Here is a 15,733-nt window from a genome sequence, read left to right as displayed (position 1 = left end):
ACCTCCCCTACCCCCCCACCCCAAGTCCCCCCGGAACTATCTGTCCGTTGTTTTTCCTCCAGATAGTTCATCCAGCCTGTCCTATTCAGACAAACCTGTGGAGTCACTAACATGCACGAAAATAAGACAGAGGAAAACAAAGCAACAGTATACAACCAGACAACAAAACAACAAAAACAAACCACTGACAAGGGCCAGCAAACAATTCCTGAACTAACTACAAGATTTTCTCTTGTGAACTGTTTTGTTCTGCTTTGTCAAACAATGTTTTCAATGAGTAAACCATTCTATTTTTCTTTCAAACTGTACTAATGGAAAACATTTATTTCCTTCTCTTTAGTTTCCACCTTACACAGATTCGAATTTTCACAGGTTTTATCAATAAATTTGTTTTTTTAAAATAGTAACTCTAAATCATGAACAAATTAAAGTTGTAAAACATATACCACCTAATCTGTCAAGAAATTCAGTTACTTTGAATTATAAACAGATTTTTACAGCTGTCAAAAGATTTTAAGGTTAACTTGTAAAAAGTCATTATTTAAGAGACAAGGCACTAAGTACTGTCATTAGAGGTGATGGTTATGGTTATATGTCATTTAGCTGGAACACAATTCTTAAAGGTTTATTAAAAATTATGTAATAATTGAGTGATTATCCCATGATTAAATCTCAAATAATGTCATTAAAAGAGAATGGAATTGTTCCATGAACTTTTTGAAGTCCCCTTGAATATGGCCATTTGGGCAAAATTTTCTAGCTTTTTGGGACCTGGGTCAATAGACTGTCATATCTTCTTGCTGATCTTGAATTTCTCAGTCTTCATAGCCAGCTGACCTGCTAATCTTGGGCTCAACATCAGCTCCTGCAGCTACCTCCAATCTGATTTCAGACCCACAGACTTGGGACTGGCCAGCCTCCATAATCAGTCATTTCCTTCAGATAAATCTTTTTGTATATAAGCTTCATTGGCTTTGCTTCTCTATAGAGAACCTAGCCTAGGACACAGGCACTAAGAGTTGGTTTCTTTCATTAATGGCAATAAATAGCAAGACAACTAACTACATGTAAATTTCTAGTAGTTCATTACATAGAAACACTCAGCTAAGGGGGGCTAAAACCAGTCTGTGGTTTATGGGTAAAAACATAGAACCCAGTGACTTTCTGAGCAGCTTCTAGAGAGGCTGCATGGGGTGAAGAGCCCTGTGTAACCCTTAAACTTCTAACTCTCATAAAACTCACTTGGATCACAAAAAAAACAAAACAAACAAAAAACATAGGACCCACAAAGATGCTGTTCCTGACAAGAGAGTAACTTTTTATAACTGGCACCAAAGTGCTAACTGCATGTCAAGTTCAGTCAATGATGTTCTACATCATAAGAGAAGATATCTATCTCATTTACACAAATGTGTTACAAATGCTAAAATTAGCTTGCCAGAAGTGAGAAAACATATAAAAAGCCTTCTTTTCTTTGCTAGGATTTCTCTCTCTCTCTCTCTCTCTCTCACACACACACACACACACACACACACACACGGAACAAGAGTATGTAAAACCAGAAAAAAAAATTTTACAATAATAGAATTGTAAGAGTGCATGTATTATCAAATTACAAAGAAACTAAAGGGTGTGTAGCAGGGCCAAGCAAACATTTTATGGACTCCCGACTTAATTTACAGGTCTTTTTACAATGCTTATAACCCAAGAGTGCAAAAGAGAATCACCCAGGCATAATGGAATGAAAATAGTCAGGAGAGAGACTATGATATTTTCCAACAATCGAACAACAAATAGCTTTAAGGAGCCCTGGTAGCTTGATATATTGGAGTTGGAGTTGGGCTGCTAAGTGCAATGTCAGCAGTTTGACCCCGCCAGTCTGCACAGGAGAGAGATGAAGCTTCCTGTGCCTATAAAAATTTACAGCCTTAGAAACCCTAGGGAGCAGTTCTACTCTGTCCTATGAGATTGCAAGTCAGAATTCACTTGGTGGCAGGTGGTTTTTAAGTGGTAATATTCAAATCTATGTTTTATAGGGTATTGTCTAATCCAGATTATAAACCCACTGAGGACAGAAATCATAGCCCCATCCCTTCCTTCGGAAATAATGGTATCCTGTTCAGGGTTTGTTACACAATAAATTACTGAAAAATGATTAAGTAACTGACTTCAAATATTTCATTTAGCCCATCTTTGTCATCAATGGAAACTTATAAACTATAAACCTCTTTCTCTGAATTATATGAGACCAAAAAATATTGTAAAAAAATTTTTTTAAAGATAGGCAGAGAAATCAACCATTAGCTTTACCATATTTCATTGTGTCTAAATTGTTATCAATTAGTCATGGTTCAGGGGTATGGGAAGATGAGTCTCAAAATTCAGAAACTATGGTAGTTCCAATTCTGCCATAATTTGCTATGATCATTCATTCACTCTCCCTGTCATCAAGGATTCCAACTTGTAATAACCCTACAGGGCAGGGTAGAACTGTCACTGTGAGTTGCTAGAGAAACAAATTCAATAAACACGCATATGTGTGTAAGAAAGAGATTTATATACAAGAGGAATCGAACATTCAGAAAATATCCCAACCCAGTCCAATCCAAGGCCATAAGTCTGACATTAGCCCATATGTTCAATAACAATCTATAAAGTCCTCTTCAGACTCATGAAACACATGGAATGAAGCTAAATACAGGACAATCACAAGCCAGCAGGTAGAAAGTCTTTGGGTTCAATGGCGTTATGAGCATCTCAGGGCTGGCAGGGGTCTCTCTCTGGCTTCTCCGGCTTCAGAGGTCTGGTTGAATCCATGTGGCTTGTCTTTTGCAATGTCTCCGAGGGTGTGGCAGAGAGAAGTGTCTTCCACTTCCAAGAAGGAAGTCCAGGATATCCTAGAATTCTCAGAAGGCCATGCCCACACAGAAGTCTCATTGGCTATTTCCAAATTAAAAGCCTAGACTCCACTCCTACAATCTTAATCCTTAAATTGACACCACATTAGGTGACTATCACAGACCACCCTTGTCAATTTAACACCTTCACATAACTCTTTAGCCATACATAATTTTCAAATAATAAAATAACACCTGTACTTAATAGGATAAAACTAAAAAGCATACAATTCAGTATGTGCCACACTCATTCTGTAAGTGAACAAAACAAAAAATCACCTATGCCTAACAATTGCAGTTAAGTAACACCTACACCTTAACTCTATAATCCTATAAATATATCTTCCCCCACCTATGAACGTTTGTAAGCCAACCACTTCATGCCTTTCTTCTCCCATTTTGGGTATCCAATTTCTATATTTCCCACTTACACCAACCCAGTACTCTGAGGAAACAATCACATTCTTTGACGTGAAGAATCTTCATTCCAGTTGGAACCTTGTAAAATCTGCATCCATAAGCAAAGTCAAATCAGGAGAGGCTGTCCATAAAGTCAACAGCAATATGCACCCATTCACAGGCTCAAAAATCCCTTCATCTGGTCGGGTTCTGGTCAACTCAAAGTGGGCTGGCTCTCATAGCCTCACCAGGGTGTCCACTGGTCACCTTTCCTTTAGACTATGGCCCCATCACAAATTCTCAACAACCCTAACCCCCTTGTGCTAGGTCAAGAAATTCAGATCAGTCAACCGCTCTCATCTTCTCCAGTTCCTGTGAACCAAGACCATTGGTGTCAGTGGCCAGACTCAACATCTTTATTGTTGCACTTCTCCCACTTCCACTCAACAAGCAGATCCAAGTGGTCACCTAGCAAGCATCTCAGCCTGCCCAACAGCTCCCTTTAAGGTTTAGTCCCAGAGAGGAGTTTTCATAGTTCCCCATTTTTTTCAGCTTCTGACAAAGACCACCAGATTTCAAACTGCAAATCTAAAAGGTTCCTTTTTTAAAAATCTTCACTCTGTCAAGCTAGCCCCAGGAAAGTCTCTTGGAATGGAAATGTCCTGATTACTCCAAAGTACTGGGTGGGACTCAACTTCTCAGAAACTTCTTTCCAGGCATGGCCTAAACCAAATGGCTTGAGGCAAGTGGGTTTACAAGCTCTCAAAATCATTACTATACATCCTTATATCTACCATAAGCAAAACAAATGCAAATGCGTATAAACAACATAGAATCAGATACTAAACTCAATTCTTAAAACTGTCAAGTTCAATCCTTATTTAGCATATCTAAATCCTTATATATTCTATTTACACAACAATATGGGACTAGGTCTTTGAAGACATCAAAACAGCGCCAGGCTTTCTGTCAGCCATTTTGAGCTTCTGCCAGCCATTTTCCTTAAGCAGCACAGTTTCTGATAAATTCAAATGGTAATTTCTACCCCTCAGCTCAAAATATACATGAACAACATTCATTTTTACTATTTCACAAAGGAATAACCAAAGACTACAACCAAACAAAATAATCAAAGCTTTAACTTCCCATATTCTTTCTAGACAACAGCTCAGTGAAACACTACAATGAGGCAGAAATCAAACAAACATCTACTTTTGATCTTTATGATTCTATTAGTCTGGGTACTTTAGAGAAACAAACCCACAGAAACTCATGTATAATACAGAGTTTTATGTAAAGGGTAAGTGCACATCAAGAAAACATTCCAACCCAGTCCTGCCCAAACCCACAAGTCCAACATTAATCCATATGTCCGACACCAATCAACAAAGTCCTCCTCCATCTCACAAAACACATGCAATGATGACAACTGCAGGAGGAAAGTCAAGTCAGTGAACATGTAAGTATCTCAGCGCTGGCAGGGGTCTCCACACGGCTGCTCTAGCACCCAGGGCTGATTCGGGGTAAGTCCATGTGGCTTCTCCTCAAGGATATCTAGCAGAAAGTGAGCTTTGCCAGCTAAAGCAGGAAAATGGCTACAGCAGCTGCACCATGGTCTGACCATCAGAAAGCAAGAAACCCAAGAGGCTCACTGAGCCATTTATCCCTCTGCCCTTCAATTAACCCCACATGTGTTTATCGGCCAGGTTGGCACAATAAACTAACTCAATGATTTATTTCTCCAGTAACCCACACCCAAGGTACCATACTGTGTTAGTCTGGGTAGACTAGAGAAACAAATTCATAAACACGCATATGTACACAAGGGAGACGTTTACATACAAGAGGAATTGAACACTGAGAGAACATCCCAGCTCAGTCCATATCAAGTCGCTATGTCCGTTATTAGCCCCTATGTCCGCTATCAATCTATAAAGTCCTCTTCAGACTCATGTAACACATACAATGAAGCCAAATGCGGGACAATCACAAGCCTGTGGGTAGAAAGTCTTTGGGTCCAGTGGCATTAGAAACATCTCAGCGCTGGCAGAGATCTCTCTGGCTTCTCCGGCTTCGGAGGTCTGGCTATGTCCATGTGGCTTGTCTTCTGCAATACTCCCAAGGAGTAACAGAGAGAGAGAAGTGTCCTCTGTCTCCAAGGAAGAAGTGCCAGATGTCCCAGAAATCTCAGGAGAAGGCTATACCAACACAAAAGCCTCATTGGCTATCTCCAGATTGGCAGCCTAGACTCCACCCATATACTCTTAATCCTTAAATTGACACCAGTTAGGTGACTACCACAGTCATGGTTCAGGGGTAAGGGAATATGAGTCTCAAAATTCAGAAACTGTGGTAGTTCCAATTCTGCCACAATTTGCTTCGATCATTCATTCAATCAAGGATTCCAATTCGTAATAACCGTACAGGGCAGGGTAGAACTGTCTCTGTGAGTTTCCAAGACTGTAACTCTTTAGAGGAGAAGCCCCATCTTTCTCCCAAGGAACAGTTAGTTGGTGGTTTCAAACTGCTGTCCTTGTGGTTAGCAGGCCAGGGCATAACCACTATACCCACACCAGGGTCCACATTTACAATAACTTGGAGAAATGACTAATCCTCTGTGAGCCTACTTTTCGTCATAGTAAAGTTAAAGAATTAAACTAGATTGTTTGTAAGGTCCTTTCCGGTGCTAATCCTATGAAAGTATTTTATAAACAATTTCATCTATAATAAAATGACGTAAAATACCAACTGTGATCATCTATTTTACCAAATGGAGTATTTTAAAATAAAAAATAATGCTTTGAGATGTTGTTTCTTGGTTTCCTCCCTTTTGCTTACTCCTCAAAATTCATCTTACAGAAAAATAATTCTTAGATATGCTCATCAAGGAAAAGTTTAAACACGGTATGTATAATTTATAAAATCTATAAATACTATACCTTGACTTTGACAAGTCTTTTTGCTGTCTTGATTTTGGCTTCACAGAAAGCTCCTCTGTATTTAGCACTCACATCAGTTCCCACTGTCAAATAGGGAGGCTCATCAAGGGCCTAAAATGCAAATAAATATAATTAGATTTAAACTTTTCAATTACTTCTCATAATCCAACTTCAAAGTAGCAGACCTAATCTTCTTATAGTTATAAAGTAGAAAACATTATGGTGTATATTAACAAGACTAACCAATAAAACACTATAAAATTAAAATGTTAAATATTAAAATGTCTATCCAAAACCTGAAAAACGTACTGCTATCAGCACTCCAACTCATAGCAACCATAAAGGAAAAAGAAAACCACTGTCTCTGTGGGTTTCTGAGAATATAAATCTTTATGGAAGTAGAAAGCATAATCCATGTCTTACAGAGGAGCTAACAGTTTCTAACAGCTGACCTTGTGGTTAGCAGCCTAACAAATAACCCATTAGGCCAAAATAAATAAATAAACTCACTGCCATCCAGTCCATTTGAACTCATAGTGGTGCCTATAGGACAGAGTAGAACCCAAGATTTCCAAGACTCTAATTCTTTACAGGTATAGAAAGCTGCTTATTTCTAGTATTCTCTGCTTTTAACAAAGGTCCATCTGACATCAGCATTTTGAATTTGGCTTGAACTTCTGGCATCTCCATCATTATACTACTGCAACCATAACTGGATGATCTAAAACAATATTTTACTTGCATGTGAATATCAATATTGTTCTATAATTTGCACATGTTGGATCACCTTTCTTTGGAATGGGTACAAATATAGATCTCTCTTCCAGTTGGCCAAGTAAATGTCTTCCAAGTTTCCTGGCATAGACGAGAAAGTGCTTTCAGTGCTTTATCAGTTGTTGAAACATTTGTTAAGAATCATTTTATTGGGGGCTCACAACTCTTACCAAAATCCATACATACATCCATTGTGTCAAGCACATTTGTACATTTGTTGCCTTCATCGTTTTCAAAGCATTTTCTTTCTACTTGAGACCTTGGCATAGCTCATTTTCCCCTTCCTCACCCACTCTCCGTCCCTCATGAATCCCCCCAAAATTTATGAATTATTAATTTTCATGTCTTGCACTGTCCGATGTCTCCCTTTACCCCCTTGACCATTGTCCATCCCCCTGGGAGGGGCTTAAGGTCATTGTGATCGGTTTCCCCTCTCCCCCCACAACCTTCCCATTACCCTCCAGGTATGGCTACTCTCAATATTGGTTCCAAGGAGTTTATCTGTCCTGTGTTCCCTGTGTTTCCAGCTCTTATCTGATTGATATTCCAATTCCTGGAGCCTTGTTTTTCACTAATGTTTTCAGTTTTTGGACTCTTGATTCAGTACCATTGGTTCTTCCTCATATGCTACCTCTTGAAATGATTGTATATTAACTAGTTCTTTTTGGTTTAGTGACTATTCTTTTCATCTCCGTTGGATACTTCCAGCCTCACTCAGTGTTTTGCTCATAGAATCTTCCAATATTGCAAATTGTGGCATGGAATTTTTCTTGAGTTTTCAGTTAAAAGTATGCTGAGCTTATTCTTACTTTTTGGTTTCCTAACACTAGTTTCTTTACATATTTCATTATAATATTTCACTTTGTCTTCTCAAGCTGTCATTTGAAATTTCTGTTCAGCTACTTGACATTATTACTTCCATTTGACTCAGCTACTCTACAATCAAGAGCAAGTTTAAGGTCCCTTCTGATATCCACTTTAATCTTTTATTTCTTTCCTTGTTTTAACGACCTTTTGCTTTTTCCTGTATGATGTTCTTCATGTCATCTCACAGGTCATCATGTCTTCCGTCATTAGTGTTCAATGAGTCAAATCTGTTCCTGAGATGTTCTCAAAATCCAGAGAAGTTCTTGAAATTCGGGTGGAATATACTCAAGGTCATATTTTAGCTCTCAATGACTTGCTTAATTTTCTTCAGCTACAACCTACACTTACATGTGAACAATTGGTCTATTCCAATCTGGTTTTAGCTACAGATTGCCTGGTTTTAGCTGCTGATATTGAGCTTTTTCATGATCTCTTCCCACAGATTTAGTCAATTTGAATTCTCTGTCTTCCAACTAGAGAAGTCCATGTACATAGTTTCTTTTTTGTTGTTGGAAAAAGGTACTGTGATGAACTCATTGGTCTTATAAAACTCTATCAGCTTCATTTCTATTACCAGGACCATATTTTTCAACTACTGTTCCTTCATTTTTATTTCCAACTTTTACATTCTGTCAATTATCATCAATGCATCTTGACTTTATGCTAGATCAATTTCCAAATGAAGATGTAGAAAGAATTCTTTAATTTCTGCATCACTAGCTTTAGTTCTTGGTATAAAAGTTATTTAAAAAAATCATTTTATCGGGGGTCTTACAGTCCTTATCACAATATATACATACATATATTGTGTCAAGTACATTTGGACATATCTTGCCATCATTTTCAAAATATTTTGTTTCTGATAAATTATAAATCATTACGGTGTATAAGTTTTAATAATAATTATATTTGCTGGATTTCCTTGTATGTGGATTATCCTATTCCAAACAACACTTCATTTTTATAACTTTCAATGTTCCGATATTCATCCCTCACACAGTCAAGGTTCTAAAAACTCGTTGATGTTTGCAGCTATATGTCTTATTTCGAGCCATGCCACATCAATCAATGAAGGTCCTGACTGCTTTACTCTAGCAGGTTTTACTTTATCCATGTCTTTATGATAGCCTCTATGTTGAGAGGGCAACTTTCTTAAGTCATATTTTGAGTACCTTCTGACTGGAAGGACTCCTCTTTTGGCACCATCTCTGACAATCTTACGCTTCTATTCACCAGGTGTTCATTCAGTAACTGATGTCTCAATGATATCTACAGGGTTGCCAGTGGCAAATTCCCCTGAAAGTGAACAGCTTATTTCTTCCTCATAGTCTGTTGTGCTTGGGCTGGAAGCTCTGCTGGAACCTGTTCACTTTGGTTGACCCTGGGGGTATTTGAAATACTGGAGACATGGCTTCCAGCATCACAGCAATATGGAAGCCACCACAGGAGGACAAACTGACAGGCAAATGGGATTAAATACATAATCATTTAATATTTCAAAAAGATAGCAATACATTTTGTGATTTAACTAACTGGCAATAGGCATTACTGTTGGAAAACCCCAAGTGGTGGGGTAGTATTTATGACCATTCTCTCCACAATTTGCAACCTCTCTCAACTCAGTAACAAATCTTTTTTTTTTTATTTACAAGCTTGTTAAACATTTTTAGAAATAAACAACATAAAGTTAAGGTTGAGGAGGAACCAAAAACAATGAAATGAAATAGAAACAAGAAAACAATCTGGGTACATAGTGCCAACTAAGAAAGTATTATTTAATGAGATGGTGATACACTTTCAAATTATTTATCAGGCAGATTTGAACAAACAAAGAAAAAGAGGATACTAATATTTGGACTAATAGTATAAAGAAAGCCACTTATGTATACTTTCAAAATAAATGGAAACTTCAAGAGTTCACAGAAAAATGAATTTTTTTACATAATTGAAAATATCAAGGTTTTTTACATTATTGAAGGAAAGGTGCCCTTTCGATATCAGCAAGATTTCTTTTCACTGCCATGATGTGATCAAGTCAATTCTGACTAATATTTACCCTACAGGGCAGATGAAGTTTCTCCTCAAGAGTTTTTGTTATGGGAATTTCCAGAGAGGCAAACAGTATCATCTTTCTCACAAAACAACTGATGGGACTGAATTACTGATCATGCAATTAGCAGTCCAATGCTAATACCTCTGCACTATCACTGCTCGAAAATAAATCTGCAAGACTCAACTCAGGGCTATAAAGTGGATGGTAATGATACCCACTAAAACTCTCACAAAGAAATATGCAAAAAAACACACAAAACCTTGTTTGATAATAAGGATGATGAGCAGGAAAATTTTAATGATAAAGAAGAGCTTTACGTTTTTCCCCAATACTTTTTTCCCCCATCCTTGAAAACACTTTATTAAATATATTTTAACTAAAAATAAATTTGGAAAAGAGTTAATTACTTTCTGTTCTGGCAGAAATACAAATAAAATATGCATCAATTTTTAAAGTATTTCACTACAGAAATTTTAAGTATCTAAACACACTAAGATGATGTAACTAGTTAAATATTCTTGGGAATTGTGAGATTAACTTGTCTATGGCCAAAGACCTGTTTCCACACTTTTGTTTACTGAGATTCTTCTACTTCTGAGAGTTTTTTACCATTTTCCAGTATTTGCTTAAGTTCATGGATGGTACTAAGAAAAACATGAAACTGTTTCCTAGATGGTCTACCTCTAGATTACTCCGCACCTCTAGGTCTTTTAATGTTTAATAAAAATTTGGGTGACATTGGATTACTTTTCCTCAAGCAGAAGGTCTCAACCAGTGGGTTGTGACCCCCTTAAGGATCCAACAACCCTTTCACAGGGGTCGCCCGATTCATGACAGTAGCAAAAGTCAGTTATGAAATAGTAACGAAAATAATTTTATGGCTGGGGGGGGTCAACAGGACATGATGAACTGTATCAAAGAGTTCCAGCTTTAGGAAGGTTGAGAACCACCTGGGCTAAAGCTCCTGACCATTTGTTCATATTCGTTTTACTTGAGGAATTTGCTTTAGGCACTCAGGATTTTTTTCATGTACATTTGGATGACAATGGATTACTTTTCCTAAAGCATCATGCTCTTGAAGGTTTTTTCATATTCGTTTTACTTGAAGAATTTGCTTTGGGCACTCAGCAACTTTTTTCATGGACTCCAGCAATGCTACATTCTATTTCCTTTGTACATTTTACCTCCTTGGCGTTCTAATAATGTCAGTAACTTTGTACCCTAAGCAGTACATTGTTTTGCATAAAATTTGTTATTTTAAATTATATGCCTGTAATTCTTAAGAAATTACTCACTTTGTTCTCTCTAGTAAGCATTTCAGATATGATAAACTTTAATATACAGTTAACATTACCCTGAACCACACTCGGGATTACCTCCAGGGAAGTTAAACAGTTTTCTACTGATACACCAGCAAGGTTTTACCAACTGAAAAATTCTCATTACAAGATGCGTTCAGTATACATTGGTACTGGCTATATCCCTCCTCCTAGGACCTAGAGTTGCACCATTTCATGAAGCTTTTCACTAACAGGTTAATTCTTCAATTAGCTCCAGTGCCCACTCCATCAGTGAAGAGATGCTTCCATATGACTTCATCGTTAATCATAGTTCCAATGGGTTGCGCGCTGCTATTGATCCTGACACTCAAAAAAAGGAGGAGGGAAACATATGTCTTTTTTCTTTGGTTCCCAGAAAGTAAACAAAGAATTTTCATGTGCATCAAAGAAAACCTGTTACCATGGCCTCTTTTTACAGGTGTATATAGCCTCTGCTTCGCATCTGATTGACCACATGCACCTTTTGAGAACCATAGCTTTCTCTGGGCTTTGTCTTAAGATTATACTGATAAACTCGTTCCCCAATTATGATCACGGAAGACAAATGGGTGCATAAGCAAATGTGGTGAAGAAAGCTGATGGTTCCCGGCTATCAAAAGATATAGTCTGGGGTCTTAAAGGCTTAAAGGTAAACAAGTGGCCATCTAGCTCAGAAGCAACAAAGCCTACATGGAAGAAGCACACCAGACTGTGTGATTACAAGGCGCCAAAGGGATCAGTTACCAGGGATCAAAGAAGAAAAACTCATTATCATTGTGTGCTCACCTCCCAGATATGATCACTGAAGACAAAGGAGTACATAAGGAAATGTGGCAAAGAAAATTGATGGTACCCGGCTATCCAAAGATATAGCGTCTGGGGTCTTAAAGGCTTGAAGGTAAACAAGCAGCCATCTAGCGCAAAAGAAACAATGCCCACATGGAAGAAGCACACCAGCCTGTGTGACCATGAGGTGTCTAAGGGATCAGGTATCAGGCATCAAAGAACAAAAAAATCTTATCATTGTAATGAGGGGGAGTACAGATTGGGGACCCAAAGCCTATCTATAGGCAACTGGACATCCCCTTACGGAAGGGTCAGGGTGCGATGTAGCAACGATGAAACATACAACTTTCTTTTAGTTCCTAAATATTTCCTTCCCACCATGATAATCCCAATTCTACCTTACAAATCCGGCTAGACCAGAGGATGTATACTGGTGCAGATAGGAACTGGAAACACAGGGAATCCAGGATGGATTCACCTTTCAGAACCAGTGGTGAGAGTGGCAATACAGGGAGGGTGGAGGGAGGGTGAGGTAGAGAGGGGAACCGATTATAAGGATCTACATATAACCTCCTCCCTGAGGGACGGACAATGGAGGAGTGGGTGAGGGGAGACATTGGACAGTGTAAAACATGGCAAAATAATAATTTATATATTACCAGGTGTTCGTGAGGGAGGGAGCAGCAGGGATGGAGGGGGGAAAATGAGGAGCTGACATCAAGGGCTCAAGTAGAAAGCAAATATTTTGAGAATGATGATGACAGTAGAAAGCAAATATTTTGAGAATGATGATGACAACAAATGTACCAATGTGTTTGACAATAAATGTATGTATGTATGTATTTATGTATCATAAGAATTGTATGAGCGTTCAATAAAATAATATAATAAAATACTTTTAAAAAATAAATAATTGCTTCATAATCTTGATCTTACTTTATTAAAATTTCCAGAGAAAGCACTGCTCTTTTCTACAGCTGATCTTGCCACAACTGTTTTAGTACTCATCCTGTGGAGAGTTTGATCAACTTTAATCTTCCAGGACAAATTGTATAAACTGAATCATGTAAGAATCTTATTGTATTGGATAGCTTTTCTGTTGTTTAACCCTCGGTTCTCTTCAATTAAGGCACAAATAAGTTCAATTGTTTCCTAGAAAATTCAGGGTCTGCTACTGCATGCTTAATCAAAATTGTCTCATCTGTTCTTAAAATAAGTTAGTCATTTGTAAACTAATTTCTGTGGGGGCATTTTTCCCTATAAATTTTTGGGAACGCATGAAAGTTTTCACCATTTTTCCACCCAAACTTCACCAGAAATTTGATGTTTTTTCTTACTTTAATTAGGCAGAATTCATGTTGCTTTGATAGGAACTCTTTCAAACTCCTTAATCTAGATACTGTTCAGATATGTTACAAAAAGCTATTGCTGTTGTTAGGCATTTTCAAATCGGTTCCAACAACACTATACACAGAAGAATAAAACACTGTCCAGTTCAGTGCCATCCTCACAATTTTTACTATATGTAGACCCGCTGCTGCAGCCACTGTCTATCCAACTCCTTGAGGACCATCCCTTTTTTGTTTTAACATATGTATCATTATCATCCCATAGTTCAATTACATCATGCAGAATTGTGCAATTGCTACCACAGTCAGTTTCCAAACATCCTTTTTCTTCCTGGACTCCTTCACACCATCTCCTTTTACCCTCACAGGCCTCTATCCCTCCCCACCACTGTACCACTCCTAACCCCCACTCAAAAAAAACCCACCTCATTATACTTGCTATCCCTTATAGGTTCATCAATTCTGGATTTCATATACCAAAACACAGAAAAGCATATAACACAACTTCCAGAATGTGACCTCCAATGACATAACATTTCTGAGATACACACTAATATGAACCAACAAAAGCAAAACTAAACGGAAAATGCTGAAAACCAAATCAGGTCCAGCATGCATCAGAGGAGGGATCGACTAAGAAGATTTTCACTGTTCAAGTCAGATTTAAGTCTTTGATCTTTTACACTCACCTCTTCAATGCACTGAGAGTAAAGATACCAGGAGGGTAAAGGAAAGGTGGGGGAGAAAAGGGGATGCGATCATAATGATCTACATAAAACTCCTTTCTGGGGGACAAACAACAGAAAAAGGGGTGAAGGGAGACATTAGTCAGTGTAAGACATGAAAAATAATAATTTATAAATTATCAAGGGTTCATGAGGGAAAGAGGATGGGGCAAGGAGGGTGGAAATGCTCTGATACCAAGGGCTCAAGTAGTAAGAAAATGCTTTTAAAATGATGATGGCAACAAATGTACAAATGTGCTTGACACAATGGAAGGATGTATAGATTGTGATAAGAGGTGTATGAGCCCCAATAAAATGATTTTCAAAATGATTTGTCTTCAAAAAAACGGAAGCAGAAGGGAATACTTTCCAACTTATTCTATAATGCCAGCACTAGATTAATAATAAACCAAAGACAGCATAAGAAAATTATATAGTCTTATGAATACAGACTCATAAATTGTCAACAAAATACTAGCAACCCAATTCCAGCAGCATATAAAAAGCATTCTATACCATGATTAAGTAGGATTTATCCCAGGAATAAGGATCCCTGGTGACTATGTTGGGCTGCTAATAGAAAGTTAAGAGGTTCAACTCAAATAGCCACTCAATAAGAAAGATGAGGCCATTTGCTTCCGTAAAGCTATATAGCGCAGAAACTTTATGACTTGCTTCTGCTCTGTTCTATAAGGGTGACCATAAGTCTGAATCTGCTTGATGGCAGTGAGTTAATACCAGGAATGAAAGGGTAGTTCAACTTAAGAAAAATAATGCTACATACACTACATTATTAAGACAAAGGAAAAAACAAAAGGATGATCATCTCAATTAATGCCTAAGAGGTTTTCCACAAAATCAAAAGCCCTCTCATGATAAAAACAGTAAGTAAGCTAGGAATAAAGGTAATGTCCTCAATAGGATAAAGAACACTTAACACCCTTGATGGTTAAAGACTGAAGAAAATTTTCCCATTAAGATGAGAATTAAGTCAAGAAATCCTTAAGTCAAGAGAAGGTGAGGGGAGAAAGGGGAACTAAGCACAATGATCGACATATAGCCCTCTATAAATGTCTTCCTTCACCCACTATAGGGAGGGGAAAAAAGGAGGAGCTGATACCCAGGGCTAAAATAGAAAGAAAATGTTTTGAAAACGATGAAGGCAACAAATGTGCTGGACATGGATGGATGGATGGATGGATGGATGGATTGTGATAAGAGTTATACGAGCCCCCAATAAAATGATTTAATAAAAAAAGAAAACCAAAGAAATGATTTAATAAAAAATAGAAAATTCCAAAGATTTCCAAAAAAAAGTGAAGTTAGTAGCATATGGGGTCTTAAAACCTTGCATGAGGCCAGCTAAGATATAACTATTAGTCTCTAACATCAGAAGCAAAAAAGGCTCAGAGAATAAAAGTCTAAGACTAGCCTACACAAGCCACCAACGTCTCAATATAATCAAAAGAATACAAAGGAGGTCTCACATTTGTATATCAATGTTCATTAAATCATTATTCACAATGACTGAAAGGTAGAAACAAGTAAGTATATCAACAGATGAATAAACAAAAGTGGGTTATTAACATCCAATGAAATATTTATCCATACAGATAAAAGTTCTG

At 37.6% G+C, this 15,733-nt stretch overlaps 1 protein-coding gene across 5 annotated transcripts in view; it reads right to left on the bottom strand.

Annotated features, from left to right (window-relative positions):
• The window catches only part of ARID4B (AT-rich interaction domain 4B), a 166,131-nt gene that overhangs the window by 106,873 nt on the left and 43,525 nt on the right, over positions 1-15,733 (bottom strand). For all 5 annotated transcript variants that reach the window (XM_075532238.1, XM_075532251.1, XM_075532244.1 and 2 more), the window contains exon 3: positions 6,236-6,346. In XM_075532238.1, the coding sequence (XP_075388353.1) occupies positions 6,236-6,346 (111 nt within the window). The remainder of the gene's footprint in view (positions 1-6,235; positions 6,347-15,733) is intronic.

Source organism: Tenrec ecaudatus, chromosome 1, assembly GCF_050624435.1.
Source record: "Tenrec ecaudatus isolate mTenEca1 chromosome 1, mTenEca1.hap1, whole genome shotgun sequence".
Taxonomy (NCBI): Eukaryota; Metazoa; Chordata; class Mammalia; order Afrosoricida; family Tenrecidae; genus Tenrec; species Tenrec ecaudatus.
The sequence above is the reverse complement of the archived record's forward strand: the minus strand, read 5'-3'. Positions and strand labels throughout refer to the sequence as shown.